General features: G+C 40.2%; 1 protein-coding gene across 1 annotated transcript in view; it reads left to right on the forward strand.

Moving 5' to 3' along the window:
• Positions 1-25,551, forward strand: part of LOC127580559 (plexin-B2-like) — a 196,837-nt gene that overhangs the window by 94,210 nt on the left and 77,076 nt on the right. The window contains exon 3 of the mRNA XM_052034145.1: positions 23,261-24,383. Coding sequence (XP_051890105.1) covers positions 23,274-24,383 — 1,110 coding nt within the window. The 5' untranslated portion in view covers positions 23,261-23,273. The remainder of the gene's footprint in view (positions 1-23,260; positions 24,384-25,551) is intronic.

The raw sequence follows: 25,551 nt of genomic DNA on the forward strand, positions 1-25,551 counted from the left end.
TTGAGGAACCAATGTTGGTTCATTAGCATTATGATTTAGCTTTTTCTTGCATTGTGTATTTCCTTTTTCTGTTTCTATGTTATAATACATTTCTGCTTCCTAACTATGTTGGGAGTATTCTTGACCATCATAGTGAAAAAGATGGGAGAAAGTACTGTTTATGAAACAATTGGAACTGGCCACTTGTAAACCCACATGAGGGACTGAAGCCAGGCTGCTGTGTTGTAGGCGGATGGGAGAAACCAGGTGAACAAAATCACATCCGAACCCAGTGAGTCAAATTCAAATTTGTTTCTGAAAAAAATTATGAAATTGCTTAATATTCTTCAATTTTTGCCAGTTGCATGAGAATTTTGGATGCATAAATACCAGATAAACAAGGGTTTTTATACTTGCCTTCAGTAACATATTTTTGGATTTCAATGACACTGGGATTGAGATCAACAGGTCTGTTATCTCTGATCCCTTCACTAAGCCATTGGTCTAAACTTCAGAAGTTCTCTCAGCTTTGGCTTTAAACCTGCACCTTTCTCTAGTTTCTCCCCTATCCCACTTCCTGCCAGTTCAGAGCCCCTCTTGTCCACAGTAGGCTCCATTTGAACAGTTAGACTATTTAGAATTAGACTATTGAGATATACAATGAGATGGACTATGACCTCATGATCTACCTTGTTGTGACCTTGCACCTTATTGCACTGCACTCTCTCTGTAGGTGTGACACTTTGTACTGTTATTGTTTTTACCTGTACTACATCAATGCACTCTGTACTAACTCAATGTAACTGCACTGTGTAATGAATTGACCTGTACGATCGGTTCGTAAGACAAGCTTTTCACTGTACCTCAGTACAAGTGACAATAATATACTAGTACCCAATAAACTGCTGACTACTCTGATTCCCTTCTTGTCCCCACTGTTAGCTAATATGGTTAATGGTTCTGTTTCTTTGGTGTTGTCATTTTGTCATCAACAGTGCTTTCCTCAAAGCTAACCCTGAACTCTCTTCTGTCCTTGCAAACTACCACACCATTTCCAACTTTCCTTGTGTGTGAAAGGCTCTCTAATTTGTTGTTTTCATTCTGGGAATTCATTGTTTAAATGCAGCCAATAGAGGTTAGATTGCTAGCAAGATGTCTTTTATTTAAATCACTGATGAATCTGTTCTGATAGTGACAAAGGTAAATTTTACCTGTCTTGTCAAGGCTGCAGACCTGCTCACTGGGACAGTGGTCACCAGCTTTCATTTATCCCTGTCTAGTTATAACCAGAGAACCATCTGTAACTGGAAATCGCTGGAAATCCAAAATAAAAACAGAATGCTGGAAATATTCAGGTGCATCTGTGATCTTCAACCTGAAATGTTAACTTTGTTTCTCTTCCCACAGACGTGGCCTGATCTGCAGAGTATTTCCACTATTTTCTGTTTTTATTTTAAATCACCTACAATCAGTTCTCTTTCTGTGCCTATACAGTTAGATCTGAATCTAATCTTGGTTGCCCTTTTCCCCCCATCTTGAAGCTTTCCTGGGAAGATCATTTGAAAATCTGGCATCAGTTTCCACATGTGTGCTGAGAACAACCAGCTCAACCTTGCCACCCCTTCTCTTGACCTCTCTGCTGTGTCTAAATTATCAGACTGCTTGCCTGATAGTGGTATCAGATGAGCAGAAATTTCTTCTGGTTCCAGAAAACCCAAATCCATTACCATTTGTTAAGCCAGAATGTGTGTGTAACCTGGGAGTCCTATCAGGCATGGGAATGAGGATCAAAGTACAGATCAGTGTCATCATTAAGAATAACAATTTCCCACCTTCATGATGTCACTTGAGTCCACCTGCTTATCTGTTCCCAAAACAGTCATCCACACCTTTTTATATCTTTAAGCTTGGCTATAACCATTCTGTCAAATTCTTGTACACTAGAGATCATTTTTCAAACAAGAGATTGTTGTCCTTGCCCTGACTCTGACATCATTATGTTCAAGGTCAAGTACATAGGCTTGAGTTTAAGCAATGCTCCAGTTTCACAATTTTCACCCTTGCTTTCAAGCCCCTTCATGGCCCCCTTCCTCCCCATTGTCAATCACTTCCTGCCCACAACTCTCCAACATATCTGCTTCCTCCAATTCTGGTCTTTTGATAGTCTCCAATCTCAATTGTCCTTTAATCTTCAACTGCCAAGGTCCTAACTCTGGAATTCCTTTCCTTAAACTGCTTACCCTTAAAACTTGTAGGTCATCTGTTGTAATTTCTTTTGCCTGACTCATGTTTCATAAGAACGCTCTTGTAAAACCCTTGGGAAGATTTGCAACAAAAATGCAAATTGTAACTTTTGGCCCAGATTTTGCACTAATAGTAATAGCAAAGCTCTGCGGTTGACATTATTTCTGGGAAAACTGACAGTGACTTTTGACTTCCACATGCACAGTTAAAAGGGGTTCTCTTTTTGTCACTGCCAAAGGATATTCTTCACTAAAGGAATCACTGACATCGCCATTAAGGGGAACCTGAACTAATGTCCCTTATTATAATTTAACCCCCTTTCAGTGGGTTGCAATAGTTTTAGATACCGTAAAGGACTAATAATCTGGCATCCAGATCTTGGTCTGCTATCTGACTCACTCATTGGTCTGGAATGTGAATCAGAGGTCCATAGTGCAAGTAGAGTGTGCAGCCAGAACCAGGGATCTGGTCTGTAGGCTGGGTGTGTGACCAGATCTGAGACTGAGGTCTGGAACACCAGGGATCAGGAACATGGCACATTTGCTTGTTTATTTCCCATTCCCTTTAAATTCACCAGTTCACTGGAACATTTATTACACTACTGGGCATCATGTTTAAAAATAGAGAAGTATTTTAGAGTGTTAATTGGAATAATGGTACAGTGAAAAGCTTGTCTTGCACACCAATAGTACAGGGCAATTCATTACACTGTGGAGTTACATTGAGTTAGTACAGAGTGCATTGAGGTAGTACAGGTAAAAACAATAACAGTATAGAGTAAAGTGTCAGCTACAGAGAAAGTGCAGTGCAGGTAGACAATAAGGTGCAAGGTCAAAACAAGGTGGTTGCGAGGTCAAGAGTCCATCTCATCATGTAAGGGAACCGTTCAATAGTCTTATCACAGTGGGATAGAAGCTGTCTTTGAGCCTGGTGGTATGTGCCCTCCAGCTCCTGTATCTTCTGCCTGCTGGGAGAGGGGAGAAAAGAGAAAATAACCTGGGTGGGTGGGGTCTTGGATTATGCTGGCTGCTTCACCAAGGCAGTGAGCAGTAAAGACAGAGTCCATGGAGGGGGAGGCTGGTTTCCATGATGCACTGGGCTGCATCCACAACTCTGCAGTTTCTTGTAGTCCTGGGCAGAGCAGTTGCCGTATCAAGCTGTATCTAGAATTCTATTCAATATCTAGAATAGAAATTGATTCAATATTTAGAAGTTCTGAGAGTCTGCCACTATCAAAGTCCTAAGGGTACTGCATTTCAGTGTTTTACTCTAGCATGTTGAATTAGAATTTCTACTGAACAACTTCTCTGGCTCTGAAGAGTATACTTTAGAAGTGGAATCACTGGGAATGAGAATCCATACTTGTTAATTCAATTTCTGTACAATTGTTTTAGGTTTCCTGCTTTTTACTTTGCTGTGTGAGCATTTTTCAGTCCAGTTGATCAGCTTGCCTGTTCTAAAACTGAATGCCAAAAGATTCTTTGCTAAAAGTCCACATTCAAACAGGAAGCTTCCATTTCTGGAGCTTGGGAATGGAGTTTTGCACCAGAGTTGGCAGAATTAAAGCAATTATACTGTTATCTGTACTGCATCTGCTGTGGAGATTAAGCTCCGTTCCCTTTTTACTTCAAACTTTGTCCTGTTTCCATTTTCCTTGAGGTTTCCAGTGTAATTGCTCTTCCTTTTAATTTTTTTTTGTGCTTCTTTCTATTACTTGGTTGAATCAACTACATCAAGCAAATATATTTCCTCTGGATTTTCTTGTCCTTCCTTTTCATTCATCCCACCCAACCCCACTTTTCAGTCTTGATGCCATTAATATGCCAATCCTTTCTTATTTTTCCTGTTCTGAGTAAGGCTACACCAAATGTTCACTCCACAATTGCTGAGGGACTTTGTATCCAGTCTTTGATTTCACATCCAGTTTCATCTGCTGTTTTATCTTTTGGCTGATGATATCTTGCTGATCTTGAGCCATTATGAAGCCATATTTTACAACTCAGAACATTCAAAGGAACAGTAGATTAGCAAATGATAATGACTGAACTCCATTAATGCATAATAATGTCTACAAATGTCAACTAGAGAATCTAAAACATTACTTAAACCCATAAAGCTTTATAGTCAACCTATCTGTGGGTGTTGGAAAATGTGTGAGGACTGCCTAGCAATGAAGCTACATTAGAAACTGCTCTTCTTTATCTTTAAATATTCTGCTGAGTTCACGTAGTTTGTCTCCATCTCAAGTCCAGGCTTGAGATTTGATTGTTCTTTCTTGCACTGCCCACCTTCAGAAGAATCTTTTGAAATTCCCTGTTCCCATCAGAAGCTTCAGCTGACTGCTGGCCTTTTTAACAAGAGAGAACATTCCTCTATTGATACAACACCATCACTAGTGAACTTGTGTCAAATTAACAGTTCAAGTCTGAGCCCCAATTTAAAAAGCCATTCATTAATTTCCTTGTAAAATAGAGGCAAAAACCTTAATGTTTCCTGGTTGCCTGCATTCTTAAATACATTGGTATATAAAAGGTGTTTGTATGTACAAACTATTGAACGTGGCTGCTGCCCTGGATACGCTTTGTTGATAGGCTAGGCATATTGTTCTTTAGATGGTATGAATTGTCAAATAGGGCAGCCCTTCTCATACCCAGCTCATGCAGAGAATTTATAGGTCTTTGTGCAGAAGCTGTTCAAATGTACTGAGCAAAATACAATTTGGTAAGGCCAATAGAATGTTAGCCTTCAGGTCAGGGATGCTGGAATACAGAAGGGTTGAAGTAATGCTGTTGCCATATAAACAGTTGATTAGGCCCCATCTGGAGGTCTGAACAAAGTTCTGGTGCAACCCCTTGGGAAGGATATGCTGACCAGGGAAGGATATGTTTACCTTGGATGGAATGCAATAGAAATTCACTGGAATGATGCTAGGTCTAAAGGAGCTAAATTATGAGGTAAAGTTAGAGGACTGAGTTCCCTTGAGCATAGAAGATTAAGTAGTGATATAATAGAGGTGTTTAAAATGATTAAGGGCTTTGTTAGATTCAAAGAAAATTTCCTGCAGGCAGGAGCCCAGAACAAGGGGATGTAACCTTAAAATAGAGCCAGGTTGTTTGTGGTAGCCTCAGATTTTTCCAGTGTTGTGAAAATCTGGAATTCACTTCTCCAAAAAGCTGTGGAGGCTGGGGATCTATTCAAAAGACAGATGGAGAGACTTTCCTTCAGCCAGGGTATTAAGGTATTTGAATCCAAAAGAATGGAGATGAGCTAGACACCAGCTGTGAATTAGCTGTATGGTAGATAAGCTTGGAGCTTGAGTGAGTGTAGTTACAATGTGTTGTGCTTCAACATTCCTTCCTACCAACCAAATTTTCAAGCTATGACAGATAATTAAAAATATTTAATTTACAGAATAGCAGAAACAACTTTTGCAACTCCACAAAGCAGATTTTAATCTGGGTGCCCTTTAACCCTTAAATGTGCTGAATGTGCAGGTTACAGAATATTACAACACAGGACAGGCCCTTCAGCCCAATGTTGTGCCAACATTTTATCCTGCTCCAAGATCTAACCCTTCCCTCCCACATAGCCCCCCATTTCTCTATCATTCATATGTCCAAGAGTCCCTTCCTCCAATCACCTTAAAATTATGTCCCCTTGTATTAGCCATTGTCACCTGGGAAAAAGTCTGACTGTCCACTCGATCTATTGCCTCATCATCTTGTACATCTCTATCAAGTCACCCCTCATAATCCTAACTCACTTAACCCATCCTCTAAGACATCCTCTTCAATCCAGGCAACATCCTGGTAAATCTCCTCTGCACCCTCTCTAAAGCTTCCACATCCTTCCTATAATGAGACAACCAGAACTGAACACAATACTCCAAGTGTGGTCTAACCAGAGTTCTATAGAGCTGCAACATCACCTTGCAGCTCTTGAACTCAATACCCAACAGACCATACACCTTCTGAACAACCCTATCAACCTGTAATGACAACCTTGAGGAATCTATGGATGTGGACCCCAAGATCCCTCTGTTCCTCCACACTGCAAAGAGTCCTGCCATTAACCTTGTATTCTGCCTTCAAGTTCAATCTTCCAAAGCGTATCACTTCACACTTATCCAGGTTGAACGCCATCTGCCACTTCTCAGCCCAGGTCTACATTCAATCAATATCCTGTTGTAATCTACAGCAACCTTCTACACTATCCACAACACCACCAACCTTTGTATTATCAGCAAACTTACAAACCCACCCTTCCACATCCTCATCCAAGTCATTGATAAAAATCATAAAGAGCAGGGGGTCACAGACAGATCAATGTGGAACACCACTGATCACAGACCTCTAGGCAGAATATGCTCCATCTACCACCACTGTCTTCTATGGGCAAACCAATTCTGAATCCATACAGCCAGGTTTCCCTGGATCCTATGCCTCCTGACTTTGCATAAGCCTTCCATGAGGAACCTTATCATATGCCTTACTAAAATCCATGTACTCCACATCCACTGCTCTACCTTCATCAATGTGCTTTGTCACATCCTCAACAAATTCAATCAGGCTCATGAGGCATGATCTGCCCCTCACAAGTCCATGTTGACTATCCCTAATCAGCCTAGGCTTCTCCAAATGCCCATAATTCCTGTCTAGGACTTTTCAGTAATTTTCCCATCACTGAAGAAAGGCTCACTGGTCTGCATTTCCCAGGGTTATCCCTACTCCCTTTCTTAAGCAAAGGAACAACATTTGCCACCCTCCCATCATCTGACACTACTCCTGTGTCCAGTGAGGATGCAAAGATCAGCACCAAAGGTGCAGCAATCTCTTCCCTCGCTTCCCGTAATAACCTTGGATATATCCTGTTCAGCCTGGTGACTTATCTATCCTAATGTTTTTCAAAAGTTCCAGCACATCCCCTTTCCTCACATTGACATGCTCTAGCATATCAGCCTGTTGTATGCCATCCTCACAAATGTTAAGGTCTCTCTCTGGTAAGTACTGAAGCAAAATATTCATTAAGGACCTCCCCTCCCTCTTCCGACTCCAGGCACATGTTTCCTCTTTTATCCCTGATCGGTCCTACTGTCACTCTAGTCATCAGTCTCCTATTCTTCACATAGATATGGAACGCCTTGGGGTTTTCCTTTATCCTACTTGCCAAGGACTTCTCATGCCCCCTTCTAGCTCTGTCCATTCTTAAGCTCCCTCCCAGCTACCTTGTAACTCTCCAGAGCCCTGTCTGATCCTTGCTTTCTAAACCTCAGGTAAGCTTTTCTTCCTCTTGAAGAGATATTCTACATCTCTTGTCAACCACTGTTCCTTCACTCTACCATCCTTACCCTGCCTCAATGGGACAAACCTATCCAGAACCCTATGCAAGTATTCCTTAAACAACCTCCACATTTCCACTGTGCACTTCCCCAATAACATTTGTTCCCAATTTATGCCCCCAAGTTCCTAGCTAATAGCACCATGATTCCCCCTCCCCCAGTTAAATGCTTTCCCATTTCATCGGCTCCTATTCCTCTCCAATGCTCTGGTAAAGGTCAAGGAGTTATGGTCACTGTCTCCAAAATGCTGTCCTACAGAGATCTGAAATCTGATCAGGCTCATTGCCTGGTGTCAGGTCCAGTATGGCCTCTCCTCTAGTCGGCCTGTCCACATACTGTATCAGGAATCCATCCTGTACACACCTAACAAACACTGTCCCCTTTACAGTAAGGAGGTGCCAATCAATATTAGGGAAGTTGAAATCACTCATGACAACACTTATTTTTGTACCTCTTCAAAATCTGCCCCTCAGTGCCTCTGCTATTACTGGGGGGTCTGATGAATACTCCCAACAGAGTGATTGCTCCCTTCCTGTTTTTGACTTCCACCCACACTGACTCAGTGGACAATCCCTCCAGGACATCCTCCCTTTCTACAGCTGTGACGCTGTCCCTGATCAGCAAACCACTCCCCCACCTCTCACCTCCATCCCTGTCCCTTTTGAAACACCTAAACCCCAAAATATCCAGCAGCCATTCCTGCCCTTGTGACAGCCAAGTCTCTGATGGCCACCACATCATAGTTCCGCAAACTTACCTATGCTCCAAGTTCATCAGCTTTGTTCCTGCTACTTCTCACATTAAAGTAGCCACACTTTAACTCATCCAACTGACTGCAATTTTGCCTTTTTCAACTGCCTATACTTCCTCAGTCTTTCTACACTCTGCATCTGTTTGTACACTAAGTGAACAAACCTCTGACCTATCACTCTGGTTCCCATCCCCCTGCCAAATGAGTTTAAACCCTCCGCAAGAATTCTAGCAAACCTACCCGCAAGAATATTGGTACTCTTCCAGTTCAGGTGTAACCAGTCTCTGTTGTACAGGTAGTACCTTCCCCAGAAGAGGTCCCAATGGTCTACAAATCTGAAACCCTGCCCCAACTCCTCAGCCACACATTCATCTTCCAAATCATTCCTATTCTTACCCTCTCTGGCACATGGCATAGGCAGCAATCCAGAGATTACTACCCTTGAGGTCCTGCTTTTCAGCTTCCTACCTAACTCCCTATAGTCCCTCTTCAGGACCTAGTCTCTTTTCCTACCTATGTCATTGGTACCAATGTGTACCATGACCTCTGGCTGTTCACCCTCCCCCTTCAGAATGAATGCTGTGGACCTGATCTGAGGCAACCCTAACCCTGGCACTGGGAAGGCAACATACAATCCAGTAGTCTCTTTCACATGCACAGAATCTCCTTTCTGCCCCCCTTACTATGGAATTCCCTATCACTACCACCCTCCTTTTCTCCCCCTTCCTTTCTGCACCACACAACCTGTCTCAGTGCCAGAGACCTGGTCACTGTGGCTTTGCCCTGGTAGGTCATCACACCCAACAGTATCCAAAGCAGTTTACTTGTTATTGAGGAGAACAGCCACAGGGGTACTCTGCACTACCTGCCTATTCTCCTTCCTTTTCCTGACAGTCATCCAGCTACCTGCCTCCTGCAGCTTCAAAGTGACTGCCTCCTTGTAGCTCTTATCCTTGTACTCCTCATTCTCCTGTAGGAGCTGAAGGTCATCCAGCTGCAGTTCCAGTTCCCTAACACAGTCTGTAAGGAGCTGCAGCTGGATGCACCTCATGCAGATGTAGTTATCAGGGAGACAGGATGTCTCCCAGATCTCAAGCTGAACACACCACTGACCCTGGAGCCATTTTCACTAGTCTGTCCTGGCACTAAAGGGAACACTAAAGCAAATAAAGGAAGGAACATACAGGAGACTTACCATCACCGCTTCTCACCAAAGCCTCAGCTCCCCACTCTTAACACTGGTCCACTCCCAAAATAGCTACTCTGCTTATACCTGCCTTACCTTTATTTGCTGCTATTAATAAGCCAATCAACTGGTAACAATTTGCAAATGTGCCACATTTAGACTCTTGGAAGGTGAAACTCACAAGCTCAGGCAGAGACTCACCTCTTTTCAAAGGTCCTGCTCCAAATCTGGCTCCAACTCCCGACTCTGCAAGGTGAAACTCACAAGCTCAGGCACAGAAACTCACCTCTTGTATGTACAGAAGAAGTTCAAACTAATTTTAAATGACTCCAGAAATTAGATTGTTATCTTTGTATACTATGGACTAGTATGGGTAAGCCAGCTGATCATACTGACTGTTTGTTGGCCATGCAAAATTAGGCTGACTGTGATGTTTTTACTTTCTATTGTTTATCTTAAAGACAATGTATCAATAAATGAAATGTATTAATATTTTCAGATAATATCAGTATCATATAAAATTGCCAAGGCTAGGTTTTCATCAATCAGTAATAACAGTCCTTTCGCATCCCATTAATTTGATTTGCACATATCCCAGAGGTGAAAGAAAAGTGATTGATAATAGCACCATTTAGTCCTCCAAAATTATCTGTTAAATATGAGTGAGCATCTGGTCTCCCAATGGGCTGCTTCAAAGAAAAACAAGATTTGTACTACAGCCAGGAAGGAAGTGGCCCCTTAAAATTTCCTGTATTCTATGATGCTGGTTCTCTCAGCCAAGACATAACTCCAACATGTGGATGCAATAGCTTTGCAAGTAGAAATAGCATTCCATCTACAAATACCTCGCTCACTGGTGCCGACTTGTAGTGTAGCTTTTCCCACACTTACCCCTGACTCATCTGAAGGTGCTGATATCAGGAATTTTTCTTTCCCGTTGGACAAGGGTAAATGCTCTTGGCACTTTTAATAGAGTTTCCATATGTCCAAGGAAGCTACATCTTTAGGTAGTCTAAAGGAATTCTGTCTGTAACAATGTGCTTTTCCTATGGCGCAGCTTAACTTTTAATATATTAAGAAAACAAAAAGCATGAAGGAAGTTTGAACCCTGGGCTGAACATGTTAAAATTCAACCCACATAGTTTTAGTAAGGCTGGTTGGTGAGTTCTGCTGACATTGTGGCTGTGTGCCTCATAGAATGGAAATCAAAAAAAAATTGTGGACACTGAAAATCTGAAATAAAAACAGAAAATGCTGGAAATCTGCGGCATGTCATGTAGAATCTGTGGAAAGGGAAACAACATCTGTGGAAGGATCTTCAACCTGAAATGTTAACTCTTTTTCTTTGAACAGATGCTGCCTGACCTGCTGAGTGTTTCCAACATTTTCTATTTTCATTATCTTTTCCGGATTGTTTCCCAGGGCTTGGAGAAATCTGCAGCTGAAGGCAGGAGAGAAGTTGAATCCAACACTGTTAGCGGCTCAGAAGTAGTGATGGTGCTTATCTGTTCCCCTAAGCCCAGTGCCCCTCTCCCCCCAAGCTAATAAACCCAGCCACCTTGTTCCAAATGAAATATTGAAGTTGCAAGCTTTCAAAACACTTTAGTCTGGACAGTTCAATTTTAACAGCACAACCTTGAGTGCTCTCCTTTAACTGCCCTGACAACTAGAGTGAGCAGTAGAATGAACCATGATCTGCAGACTATAATTCAGGCACTCTGTTTGACAGCAGTGATCAGTATCCATGTATAAAAATATTGGCCTTGAGAATACTTTGTTTCTGAAGTCTTTGCACCACCCAGCTACCACCCTCTCTACCAGAAGCTTTCCTTGGAAGAGATCACTCTCTCTGTGATTCCTGGTCCATTCTTCTATCTCCACCAACCACTCTCCTTCTCATGGCACAGGCTTTCTCAAAGAGTAGGCAGCCTCTTGGTCAGAAAAGCTTCAGTGAGGTTCTGCCATTTGATTCATCAGGGCCATTTGTTCTGTTTCTGCATTTCCTGGCTGCAACAGTCATTTCCACCTCCCTCATAAATATCAGAGTCAGTACTTCCAGGAGGCGGAAGTAAAATATTTGAGCAGAATAAGTCTGATTATGTCAATGTTAGAGTCTTCAGGTTATTCAGCCCACTGAGTTCAAACTGACCATAATCCCACACTAATTGTGTGTGCTTTTCTTTTCTCCCCACATTCTATTTATTCCTACCAGATTCTCCTTTTACGAACACACTAGGGACAATTTACAGTGGTCATTTAACATATCAACCTACGAAACTTCTCTGAACAAAATCTGATGGTACAAATATAGTTTTTATTAATACAGCAATGGTTGATCAGTATTGAATATTTTTAAACTGTAGCTACTGACTGAAGTTTGAAAACAAGCCTGTAGTGAAATTCTGTTAATGACGATTAACTGATTGTGGTAATGGGAAGCAATGCAATTAGATCATTGTCATCTTGTCAATGCTACTGCCTTAAACACAAACATTAGATTTTGGCAGAATTTACTGGAAACACGCGGTGGGTTCATCAGTTCTGATAAAGGGCCTTCACGGTGAAATGTTAAGTCTGTTGCTGCCTGACCTGCTGAATGTTTCCAGTACTTTGCAGATGCTGGAAATCTGAAATAATAAACAGTGTTTTGATTTATAGTTACAGTAAATTTTGGAAGGTATAATGCTGGGTTGGTTTATCTTGTATGTGCGGGGTTATTCATAATCCAAAGCACCGTCAGAAAGGTATAATTTTATTAAGCTTTAGAGTGTGCATATTTGCAGTATTAAGCATCTGCTAACTGATGACCTTATTGACCTCCTTGGTGAGAGGGAGGTGGTTTAAAAGGGATGTGAAGGGTAAACTTTTCACACAAAGAATAGTTGGTATTTGGAATGAGCTACCAGAGGAGGTGGTGGAGGCAGGAACAGTAACAACAATTGAGAGGCATCTGCTCAGGTACTTGAATGAGCAAGGCATAGAAGGATATGGAATTAATGCAGGCAAGTGGAATAAGAATAGATGGGTACGATGGTTGGCATAGATGCAGTGCTGTGTTTCTATGCTCCACAACTCTATGGCTCTAAAAGAGGTTCTGGAATAAAATGATTCTAGCAATATCAAGTTGGCCAAGATTGATTAGAAAGAAAATGGCACAGCACTTTGTTTTAATCATAGAATTATAAAATTACAACACATTCAAGTAATGGCAAGAGAAACAGAGTTAATGTTACAGGTTGATGACTGTCAAAACTGGAAAAGAGAAAACGAGTTAGTTTTATGTTGCACAGAGGGTGTGGAAGGGATGGATAGGACAAATGGAGTATCTCTGAGAGGGTGAGACCAAGGTTAGCATGGTGATAACTGTTGATGAAACAATTAGTTGATAGAGGAAAGTTAGAGGGAGAAAACAGACAGATGTACAATAGCTGTGATGTACAGGTCAGAACTGTGGTAAATACCTAGTTGAACAGGCTGTGTTAGTGGAGAAAGAAAAACCTGAGTTAATATTACACACTGATAGTCAACAGCAGAACTGGCCAGTTTTGATACCAACAGAGAGAGCAAGTTACCAGAAATAGTTAAATTTGATAGTGAATCCAGAAGGCTGCAATGTGCCAGATGGAAGATGAGGTGTTATTCTTCAAGCTTACATTAGGCTTCATTAGAACAGTGCAGGAAACCAAAAACAGAAAGATGAAAGTGGGAGTGGGGTGGAGAATTAAAGTAATAGGCAATTGGAAGCTCAGAGTTGTCTTGCAGACTGAGCAAAGGTGCTCCACAAAGCTGGATTTGATTTCTCCAATGTAGTCCCCTAGATTGGAGAAATGCAAGGAAATCACTGCTTCACTTGGGAAAAGCTGTTTGGGTAAAAGAGCAGGTATTGAAGCTGCTGCAGTTGCACCAGAAAGCAACATGGGAAGGGGAGTGGTTGGTGGAGATAGATGAATGGACCAGGAGTCACTAAGGGAGTGGTCCCTTCTGAATGCTAAAAGGGGAGGGGCAAGGAAGGTATGCTTGGTGGTAAAATTTCATTTGAAGAAAATTATGAAGGATGATATGTTGAATATGGAGGCCAATGGGGTGGAAAATGAGGACCAAGGGAACTCTATCTTGCTCTGGTTGAGAGGAGAGAATGTGAGAACATAGGTGCTGGAAATAGATGAGACATAGTTGAGGGAACTGTCAAGAATAGTAGAGGGGAAGCCATGGTTATGGAAGAAGAAAGACATCTCGGAGCCACGTGTGTGGAAAACCACATAATTGGAGCAGATGCAACAGAGACTGAGGGAATAGAGTCCCAGCAGGAGGCAGAGTAGGAGGAAATACAGTTAAGATAGCCGCGGGAGCCTGTAGACTTGTAATGAATGTTTACCTCTGCAAAGGTATTAGGTGGACAAAGACCTGGCAAATGAAGTATAATGGGAAGATAAGATGAGATTTCATTTGCAAAGCTCTGAGATGCAGAGAGATCTGGGTGTCCTGATGCATGATTAGCAAAGGACAAGTATGGCAGGTACAACAAAGTTAACAGAATGTTAACATTTATTGCTAGGGAAATTGAATTGAATTGACTAGGGAGATAATGCTTTAGTTGCATAGAACATGGGTGAGACTGCATCTGGAGTCCTGCAAAGGTGGCCATTTGGTCTCTCTACTCTATTCTGCCTCATTCCCCCACCTATTTCCTTGTAACCTATTTTCTCTTGCATGGCCATCAAATCAACCATTATTCTCCTACCACCCACCTAAAGGCGAGGTAATTTAAGTAAGCGATTGCCCAACCAACAGCACGTCTTTAGTAAGTGAGAGGAATCAGAGCACATGGGAGAAACCAATGTGGTCACTGGAGGTGAGGATTGAACCTGGGTCACTAGAGCTGTGAGGCAGCAGGCTACCTGTTTGTCAGTGTGGCATCCTTGTGCCACACCCACAACCTATCATGTTGATAGAGCTCTCAATCCCCAATCTCTCTTCCTCCTTCCCCCTCTTTAACCAGTGACATTGATCTCCCTGATGTACTAGTCATTGTTGTAATGTTAGAAATATGACAGCCATTTTGTGCACAGAAAGCGTCCTCAAACAGTAGCAGGTTAATCACAGCAAGCCCCTTTTTAAAAAAACAGCATTGTGATGATGGACAGATGATCTGTTTTAGAAATGTTAATTGAATGTTAAATTTGGTCATGATGGGGGTGTAATTGCCCTGCAGTCTTTCATAGTAGGAACATAGAAACTTATACATGCACCCCTTGGAACAGTTGGGCACTCTGCCTCTACCACATCAACTTGACTATGATCTGGAACCATATGTGACTAGTAATTCCAGTGCACGCAAGAGGCTGCACTCGAATAGTACCATTGTGGTAGAACAGCTCAGGTTGCTGTCCCATTGTATCAAAATATGAGAGAGCAGACTTGGCTTCCATTTAAAGCCTTGCTCTGACATTATAGCATCTGTCAGTACTACACTGAAAAGTCAGCCAAAACTTGTGTGCCAAAGGCTCTGGAGTGGAACTTGAATTTTCTTCTTCAGAGGTGAAATTGAATCAATGGGCCACTGCTGAGACTTGGTTCAATTAGTGTCTGTTCAATCAAGATCTATTAGTATGAGGATCAATACCAGCCATTATTTTTATGTATTATTTCTAGGAACATATCACTGGAGAAGTTGTTAATCAGCAGGCCAGATAAGATGATTCATAGCAGCTATTTGGTGTGGATGGGGAAAAATTGTGTTATTCACACCATTTGATTTAAAAAGCATAAATGGAAATGGTGACTGCTTTTTGAAAGAGAGAGAAACTGGTATAAAGGTGTCATTTAAATATTATAATGACTTGACTCTCTTGCCATATGACAGCTGATGTGCAAGAGGAAAGGGTTCTGAGATCTGTAACAGGTATTCATAAACACAACTTGGAAGTTCAGATTATAACTTTCCATTGCAATAATTTTTTTAAATGCTATCAGGATGGTTTTGTTTTGCAATAACTTGTTTGCACAGAGTCTGTTCAGTTATCTTGCAACTATTGAAAGAAGAATTCAGTCAGATATCAGGATTAGTTTCATACCTGTAATAATATAAAAGCTGTCAACATTTTCATTAACATTTGTTTTCTCCATATTCTCTCATGTTCCTAATACAATAAATATCGAATCAATTTTCTTATCCTTTTAAAATGATTTCATTTATTAAGCTTTAAGTGCACCACTGAAGTATCCCAAAGCCTTGTCCAAAGGTCTAGCTACTGTTCATGTAATGGCAAGTGTGGCAGTCAGTTTCATGTAGTAAGATCCATCAAAAATCAAATGAGATACAGAACCTATTAATCCTTTTCTGAATGAATTTGAGGGATTAGCATTCAGGATACTTCAATGAATAAGATTTTTCTTATATCCACCTGAACCAAAAGATAGAGCATCAGTTCTATATTTCTCTGGAAAAGCAGCAGCACCTTCACAATATACTGTCTGTAGGATGAAAGTGATCTTTTATCTCTCCCTTCTTTTGGGCATCTCAGTTTGAGATGTGGAACTCCATAATGGTGCTGCACTTTCCTCCTACAATTGGCTGAAACATGCAGATCATGAACAAAAGGAAAAAAGCACATTTATTTGTTTTTTAAAAATAAGTAAAGCTTCAGTTGCACAATAAGAAATTCCATTGGATTGATTCCAAGAGAAAGAAACGTTGCTTAAATGCAGCTTGGTGCACACATGAAATAAACTTTGTTTAAGTCAATGCAAATATGAAAGTAAAATTGCCAAAATTGAAGGCTTTTAATTTAAAATAATGATTTTGTTTGCCCTTCCATTCACTTTCAATGAAATGAGTAATTTTGGATATTTAGTTTTGTATTGACTTTGACATTGTGCCAGAGAGGGGGTAGTAGTAAAAAGAACAGATGTACTTGTTTTTCTCATTTCACACTTCACTGATGTAGTATTGTAGGTTTTGTATTAGAGGATTTGAATCTGTGGCCCAAAGACCTGTACAATGATGCAGGATTTCTGAGTGCCAAAGATTATGGTGGGATGGTTCTGTGTGTGATGTTTCCTCCCCTCTTCTATATCTCTTTCTCATTCACTTCCTCTCATTCCCTTTCCCCTCTCTCTTTTAAATTTGCATGTTGAATGGACTGGTTAGGAACAGTAAATTTTATCATTGAAGCATGTTTGTGAGCTGGAGTTTTAATGAAAGTCTGGTAGTTCCACGATTGCCAAACCAGCTTTTCATTCACTATTCACTCATTTAATTACTTGAATTTAAATTCTCCATCTGCTGTAGGAGGATTTGAACTTGTGTCTACAGCTCAATGTTAGCATTCATTACAAGAGCAACAGAATATAAAAGCAAGGATGTAATGCTGAGGCTTTACAAGGCATTGGTCAGATCACATTTGGAGTCTTGTGAGCAGTTTTGGACCCCATATCTAAGGAAGGATGTGCTGTTGTTGGAGAGGATCCAGAGGAGGTTTACAAGAATGATCCTAGGGGTGAAAGGGTTAATGTATGAGGAGTGTTTGATGGCTCTGGACCTGTACTCACTGGAGTTTAGAAGGATGAGGGGGATCTCATTGTAATCTACCAAGTATCGAAAGGCCTGGATAGAGTGGATGTGGAGAGGATGTTTCGAGTAGTGGGAGTCCAGAACCATTGGGCACAGGCTCAGAATAAAAGAATGTCCCTTTAGAACAGAGATGAGGAATTTCTTTAGCCAGAGGGTGGTGGATCTATGGAATTCATTGCCATAGATGGCTGTGGAGGCCAAGTCATTAGGTGTATTTAATGTGGAGGTTGATAGGTTCTTGATTAGTAAGGGCTTCAAAGGTTACAGGGAGAAGGCAGGAGAATGGGGTTGAGAGGGAAAAATAAATTAGCCATGGTCGAATGGCAGAGCAGACTCAATGGGCCTAATGGCCTAATTCTGCTCATATGTCTTATGGTCTTATAACCTTGCCTTTAACTTCAAGTCCTGTAACTTGACCGTTATACTTTCATACCATCTGGGCAGTTATTACATGAAACAAAAAAAAATATAAAGGGCTAGACAGATTAGATGCTGGGAGGGTATTTAAGCTGGCTGAGGCGTCTAAAAATGGTGTTTTACAGACTTGGGAAAGGGGCTTCAGGAATTATTTTAACTGGAAAGTAGTGAATCTTTGGAATTCTATACTCAAGGTAGCTGTGCATTCTCAGTGTATATTACTATCAAAACCGATCATTAGATTTTTGCATATAAAGTGAAAACTTAGAGATGAGGGTTATTGCAGGAAGGTGAAGGAGACAGAAGATCACCGATGAACTTTGTGAATGGTGCTCAAAGGATCAAATGATCTGCATCTCCTTTATCCCGTATTCTCAAGTGTGGTCAGCTTGTGTTGTGATAGGTTTGAGTGTTTAATCTACGTATTGCCACGCTGTAATATGCAGAGATTCGAGGAGTGAGTGCATCATTTTCGGGGGGGGGGGGGGGGGGGGAAGTATAATTTAATTTAGGTTATTTCCTCAGTTTATGCGAATACATTTTGAAACGTATTTATGATAAATGTAGCCCTCAACAAGCAATTGTCCTTCAACAGTTACTGTAGAACTTGCAAGTGTGCTACAAATCATCAGTTTGACTCCACATGCATTTACTTGAAAATGCTATTATAACCAGAGTTCAACAATTCCACTCTCTTATTGTGTAAATTATATTAAATAAGGTTTCACATTTCCGAGAAATGCCAGTGGGATAGAATCAGTAATTAGGAGGCACTCCCTGCTTGTTGCTTTTGTGTTTTATGCTTTACCATTCATGAACTAACCAGTTCAAAAATGTGATTCAGTAGGATTTGGCAGTTCATTTTATTGTAAGTTTTATTTTGTGTGTGGGGGGTTGTTGGGGTGGGGTGGGGGTGGGGTACTGTTGGTGGGGGAGTTTTGAAATTAAAGACGAAAACAATTGCAAAAATACCCTTAAGTATTAGGTCAGATTTCTTCCAGACTAAATAGTTTAGGGAGTGAAAAAATAAAAATGTTCAAAGAAAAGGAAGGAGAATGATCCCAACAACCACTGACCAATTAATGGTATGAAAACTTTGAGATCATGTGAGGTTAAAATTAATTGTCACTTCAAAAAATGTTTTATTAAATGACAGCTGAAATGGATTTGTTAAAGGCAAACCATGTTGGCTGAACTTAATTTCTATAAAGTATTGGAGCAGGTTAATGAAGATGGTGTCATTGATGCTGTGTCTTTGGAACATTCCAAAGGACTTGAGAAAGTACAGCAAAAATTGCAGGCATGGGGGTTAAAGAAGTAGCTTCAACATAAATACAAAGTTGGCCAAGAGATAGAACGTAGAGGATTTTGGTGATATTCAGAGGACTTGTGGTCTTATGACTTGTACTTGTGTGTACAGGCTATAATTTTCCAGTTTGCAGATGACCTAAAAGCTCAAATGCAGTAAACGTAGTAACAGACTTTGGGGGGAGGGGGTGGCAGATTAAATGGGCAAATATACAGTGGAGGCAATGTGAATTGATGCATTTAAGTAGAATGAAGGAGGGGAGGCAGTATAAAGTAAATAGTACAGTTTTAAGTAGGTGTAGGGCCAAGTGTCCTATCTGCATTAACATAAGTCACTGAATGCAAAGGCTGTTTTAATTGTGCAGTTTTGATTGAGAAGACTGCCTCAAAATGTATAGTGAGATGTTAGCTTTTAAAGCAGGCATAGAGTTTTAAAACAAGCAAAGTTAAAATAAGCCTTTTTAAATTACCACCTGAAGTGTTGGGTCCAATTCTGGGTAGTACACTAAGGGAATGAGGCCAAAGCTTCACAGAAAACAAAAAAGTTTTACTAGAATTGAGAAAATTCATTTACATGAAGATGACTATCTACGGTCATTGTTTAAAGTAGAGCAGGTTGAGAGGTGTTCAGTAGAGGTATTGAAAATTGAAGAATTTTAAGGGAAGCAAATCAAATAATAATTTTCAAAAGGAAATTATTTAAACACTTGAAGGGAAAATATTAGCACTGGTGAGGCAAAAGTGAGCTTAGCTGCTCTTTCAAACAATGGGCCAAATGAGTTCCTCATGTGCTGGATTTTATGTTAGTTTTATGAATGTCATGGGACATCCTGGCCATTTTTTCAGGAACACTTACTAGTGTTTGTCATGAGGATGAAAAGTGGGTAAGGCAAATCATATGATCCTTCAGTTCCTGAGTATATTGGTTCTTTTTGTTCTGAATCAGCAGAATTCAACATCTGTTTTAACACTTTTAAGGATGTATAAAATTAAAATCATTTGACATCTGGTTATTTTAAAAAGTACATGTTGTATGAGTTTCATGATGCAGCAATGAAGCAGTCTTTTTTTTATATGTGGGGTTTTATCCCTTCTCACCTTGTTGTGGTATTGTGTATGGGCAGTTCTCTTCTAAGTAAAACTTTACAACCTTTCATATTCATGCTCTCAGAGTCTTGTAGAATTGTTTTTATTAACACAAAGTGGTTCTTTGGAAGAGACCAGATTCTTTGAAGCTTGTGTCATCCAGTCCACTCCAGTGAGGATCATGCTGCATAGATCAGAAAGAGTTTCATACCTCACCCCTTACTGTTTACAAGTTCCTCAGTTTCTCTGTTTATCCCACTCCCTTTGGAAAAAAGTGACTCTTGCTCAAAGTGGCCATTCTCCAGAAGCAGAAGAAATAACTCTTGTTAGGGTTGGATGTAATCAACATTAGGTAGTGTAAAAGGATGTGCTTCTCGAGCAAATTCAAAGCAGACCGTTCAGGCACCTATACCATTCAAATCAGTAGCAGCGTTCTTGTCCAGGCATTTTATCTTTCCAGATTAGAGTTTGGCTAATAAAGCGCAAATTGGGAGTCTGATCCAGTATTTAAATCCTGTTTTGTTTTAAATTAGTGCCCGAGTTAAAACAGCCAACAGAAGAGATACAAATGTTCATACAAATATTTGTATAATGATTTTGTCAAACATTTCTTGATCTTGCTACTTCCTGCCTTGGTGCTGATCTGCAGAAAGTAGATTCTTGGGGCTGCTGTAAAAATAAAAATGGGTTTCAGATTTTCATGAATATTTGAGCTTTTCAATTTTAGATTTAGATGAGGGAATTGGTTATAATATCTTCAAGTTTGCAGATGGTGGGAGTGTGAAGGGTGCAGAGGATGTGGGGAGGCTCCAGTATTATTTGGACAGACTGAGTAAGTTGGGCACATGCATGGTAGATGCAGTACATTGTGGATAAATGTGAGGCTATCCACTTTGGTGCAAAAAAACAGGAAGGCAGATTGTTGAATGATGATACATTAGGAAAGGGGAAGATCCAATGATAGCTGGATGTCCTTGTGTAGCAGAGAATGAGCAGGTGCTGTGGGTAGTTAAGAAGGCAAATGGTATATGGTCTTCGTACTGAGAAAATTTCAGTACAGGAGCAGTGTTGTCTTACTACAATTGCACAGGAACTTGCTGGGGCCACACCTTGAGTATTGCATGCAATTTGGAATCCTTATTTGAGGATGGATGTTCTTGCAAAGGAACAGCAGACTGTCTCCTATGATGGCATAACTGATGTACGAAGAGAGATCTGGACCATTGGGCTTATATTTGTTAAAGTTTAAATAATGAGAATGAAATGTATAAAATCCTGGCAGGATTGCAGCGAATATGGAAAGGGTGTTCCCATGATGGGATAATCCAGAATAAGGGGTCACAGAGCCTAAGGATATAGGTAGGCCGTTCAGGACTGAGATAAGGAGAAATTGCTTCACTGTAAGTGTGATGAAGCTGTGGAATTCTGTGGACGGCAGTTGAGGCCAAATCATTAAATATATTCAGGAAGGAGCTGGGTACATTTCTAATGGCTAAAAAGATGAATGGAAATGGGGAGAAAGTAGGAACAAGGCACTGAATTTGGTTGATCAGCCATGAATACATTGAATGGCAGATCAGATTCCAAGGAGCAAATGGCTCCTTCTTCTATTTTCTATGATCCTTTTCCCTGTGCCTTTTTGTTTCAAATGTAATCAATATTCTGATCTTTTTATGTTACTTTCATTATGAATAGCAGCTAGATTAATTTGATGAGAATCAATAGGGAAGAATAATTGAGAACATCTTCTTGTTCTCTGGGAGTTGTGTGAAATTAAAACCAATATTGTGTGACAAAGAAATTAGCAGGGCAAAAAAGGGCCATAAAATATCCTTGGCAAGAGAGATTAAGGGCACGTATTTGTTTGGGATGTATATTAATGTCTTGGATGTGAATGCAGGAGGTATGATTACTATGTTTGCGGATGACACGGAAGTTGATGGTGTTGTGATAGAGATGGAAAATAGGGTGGAAGGTTGGCAGATGGAATTTCATACTGATAGTTGCAAGCTGAATCATTTTGGGAAGCCAAATAGGGGTAGGACATGTACAATAAATGGTAGGGTGCTAAGGAACAGAGGGATTATGGACTTGAACTTGGGACAACACAGGTAAATAGGGTGATGAAGACAGCATATGACATGCTGGCTTTCATTGGTCGGAGCACAAAATATAAAATTGCGAGATTATGTTGCAAACTTGCAAAACACTGAATTAAACTACACTTGGGAGTATTGTGTGCAGTTCTGGTCTCCTTGCTGCAAGAAGGATAAGGTTATGCTGGAAAGAGTGCAGAGGGAGATCCACCAAGATGTTGCCTGGACTGGAGGGTTTTAGTAATGGGAGGAGATTGGATAGGCTGGGTTTGTTTGTGGAGCGAAGAGGCTGAGGAGTGACCTTTACAGAGGTATATAAATATAAGCGGCACAGAAAGAGTAGAAAGTCAAAATCTTTTTCGTATGGTTGGGCTTATCAAAAAGAAGAGGGTGTGGGTTTAATGTGAGTTTTTAAAGGGGATTTGTGGGAAAATTTCTTTTTGGATGGATGATATCTGGAACTTGGTACCAGAGGTGGTGATGGAGTTAGATACAGTCACTACATTTCAGAGACATTTAGACAGGCCCTTAAATAGGCAAGGCAGAGAAGGAGACAGACCCATTGTGGGCAAATTTGAATTAATGTGGATAGGCAAGAAGCCCCTCATGGATGTGGTGGACTGAAGAGCCCATTTCCGTGCTGTACAACTTGGTGACTAAAGAAATGCTTATCCTATTGGCATCGTTTAAATATGAAGTAAATCCTTCTTTATATTGACTGATGCTCTGGAATGCATTTCCTCCAAACTTGTGCTTTGGAAATGTGAAATCAGTAATGTGGTTTTCAAAGGACTAATCAGTTATCATCTCCATGTTGGGAGTTTTAAGTCATACTACTATTTAACCAGCATTATTAAATATGTTAGACATCCAAATTAATACAGCTTGGGAAGCCTGCTCTCTGAATATATATCAAGAATGTTTATGATGTATCGTGAATAAGCTGTTGGGTTTATTAGAAATGAAGCAAATGAAATTTTTATTGATCTAATTATGCACATGTTGGTGAATAGGATACTATCATTTAATGTTTGCCTTCATTTTTCTTGTATTACGTTCTGAACAATCTCAGCCAAAAAACAGTCCAAGTTATAATAATTTCAAAATAGGATGTTTGCTACAGTTACTTTTGTTTGTTATCAGACCTTTTCAATAATTAAACTGAATATTTTTGAGCTGATTGAACATTTGAAAAAAATTATTTATTAGTTTGGAATAGAAAGAAATATTAGTTTGCATATTAGTTTGTATTTATATTCTTTGTGCTTTGCTTTTTTTGCAGTTCAATTTTGGAAATGTCACCTTGGACTTGGATGTTTTGTGCATTTGGAATCTTCAATTTATGTTTGAAGCGTGGGATTGAAGGATATGATAAATTTAACAGCACCACAAAGCTGCTCCACTTAGCCGTAGATAACACCACTGGACGCGTGTACGTCGGGGCAGTGAATTTCCTCTATCAACTGACGGCAAAACTCCATCTGGAAGAGAGTTTGAAAACTGGTCCAAAAGATGATGATCCAAATTGTGTACCACCAATTGAAAAAACTTGCCATACTGCAGTACAGACTGATAATTACAATAAACTTCTCTTAATAGATAAGACTAACAATAGCCTTGTGATATGTGGAAGTATATACAGAGGAATTTGCTCACTGTGGCATTTGAATAACATCAGTAAAGTCATTTATGAAAATGTGAACGGTGGAGAAGCTACATTTGTTGCAAGTAATGACTCAACTGTGGGACTCATAGCCTTTATGAATGAAGCTAATAAAAAATTCAAGGTGATTTTTATTGGAAAGACTCGGGCAACATATTCAAGTGCAATAATTAGCACCAGAACGCTTTCTCCTACGGGATCATATGTTTTTTTTGAACTTGTTCAAGATACTTCAACTGTGAAACTGGACTCGCATTTTCAGTATCGACATGACTTCAGATTTTCATTTAAAGATGATAAGTTTGTTTATTTCATATTTTCTCGAACAGATCAAATACAGCATGAACCTAAAACTTACATATCACGTATTTGCGTTCATGATGTCTCGTACTATTCATACATTGAAATGGTCCTGGAGTGTGGTGAATTTAATCTTGTGCAATCTGCTTACATCACAAGTCCTGGAGCAAAGCTCACTGAGCACATGAATGAAACAGGAGACTATGGGGCCTTGGCTGCACAGGATAAAGTCCTCTTTGCTGTGTTTAATAGAGGTAACAAAAAAACAGCCTCCCCTAATAGTTCTGCATTCTGCATGTTTTCCTTGAGACAGATAAATGAAAGAATTGAAGAATTTAGAGAAATCTGCTACAGTTGCAAAGGAGAACAAGGTGGAAGATCCATAATTTATAACCCCTACAAAGCCGATAATATAAACAGTTGTTCTACGGTGCTGCCCGAGGTAACGGGAACTCAATATTTACTTACTTAGTGTGTTTTTTTTTGTTTAAATTTTTTTCATGATGTTTCAGAGCATGTTGTGTGTTGAAATACTTTAACTTTGTTTTAAATTTATAGTCATTTAAACAATAGGGATACTCTCAAGTCAATCACTATAGCACAGTGGTACAGCTAATAGAGCCCCTGCCTGCAGTTCAATCCTGACCTCTGGTGCTGTCTGTGTGGAGTTCGTACTTTTTCCCTGTGACCACATGGATTTTCTCCAGATGCTCCTGTTTCCTCCCACTTTCCAAAGATGCTGGGTTGGTAAATGAATTGGCCACTGTTAATCGCCACTAGTATGTATGTAAATGGTAGAATCTGGGGGAGTTGATGACAATCTGAAGTCTTTCTGTAATCCAGATTGTCAATTGTGGACTTCCTGGTCTTAATATAATAGCAAAATCTACCTCCTAAACTAAGCACCTAGATAAAGCAATTAGTTACAATGTGATAGAATAGGATTAATGTTGCATGAGTGTAAGAGTGGTTCGTGGTCAGTGGGACTTGGTGGACTGAAGGATCTGTTTCCATGCTGTATCTCTCTGACTATGACTACCTGATAGGATCACCTCCCTTTGCAAATCAGTTAGTGTCACAACTTTTCTTTTTTTAAACTGAATTAAATTTATCATTAGCTATTTGCTAGGCTAGTTCCTGGGATGAGAGGGTTGTTCTATCACTGAACAAAACAGAAGTTGCATCTGTATTCTTTGGAGTTCAGAAGAATGAGGGGTGGTCTTATTGAAACCGATAAAGATCCAAAGGAGGCATGACAGGGCAAATATTGAGATATTTCCACATGGGCAAGCCTCGAACACAGGGACAGAGCTGCAAGATTAAGTTGTGATAATTTAAAACCAAAGTCCATAGGATTTTTTTTTCTCAAGCATGGTGAACCTCTGGAATTTTCTACCCTTAAGGGAGGGGTTTAAAGAGGAAGTAGATAAATTTTTGAAAGATTGGGAATTGAGGGCCATGGGAAAGATACAAAAAAAGAGTTGAAGCCCATGGCAGATCAGCCATGATTGTATCAAATGGTAGCATGGGCTGGAGGGGGCAGGTGACTTACTCGTGCTCCTATTTTCTTGTGTTCATCTGCTCTTTTATTTGGAGAAGTATTTATACTT

This window comes from Pristis pectinata, chromosome 19 (genome assembly GCF_009764475.1).
Source record: "Pristis pectinata isolate sPriPec2 chromosome 19, sPriPec2.1.pri, whole genome shotgun sequence".
Taxonomy (NCBI): domain Eukaryota; kingdom Metazoa; phylum Chordata; class Chondrichthyes; order Rhinopristiformes; family Pristidae; genus Pristis; species Pristis pectinata.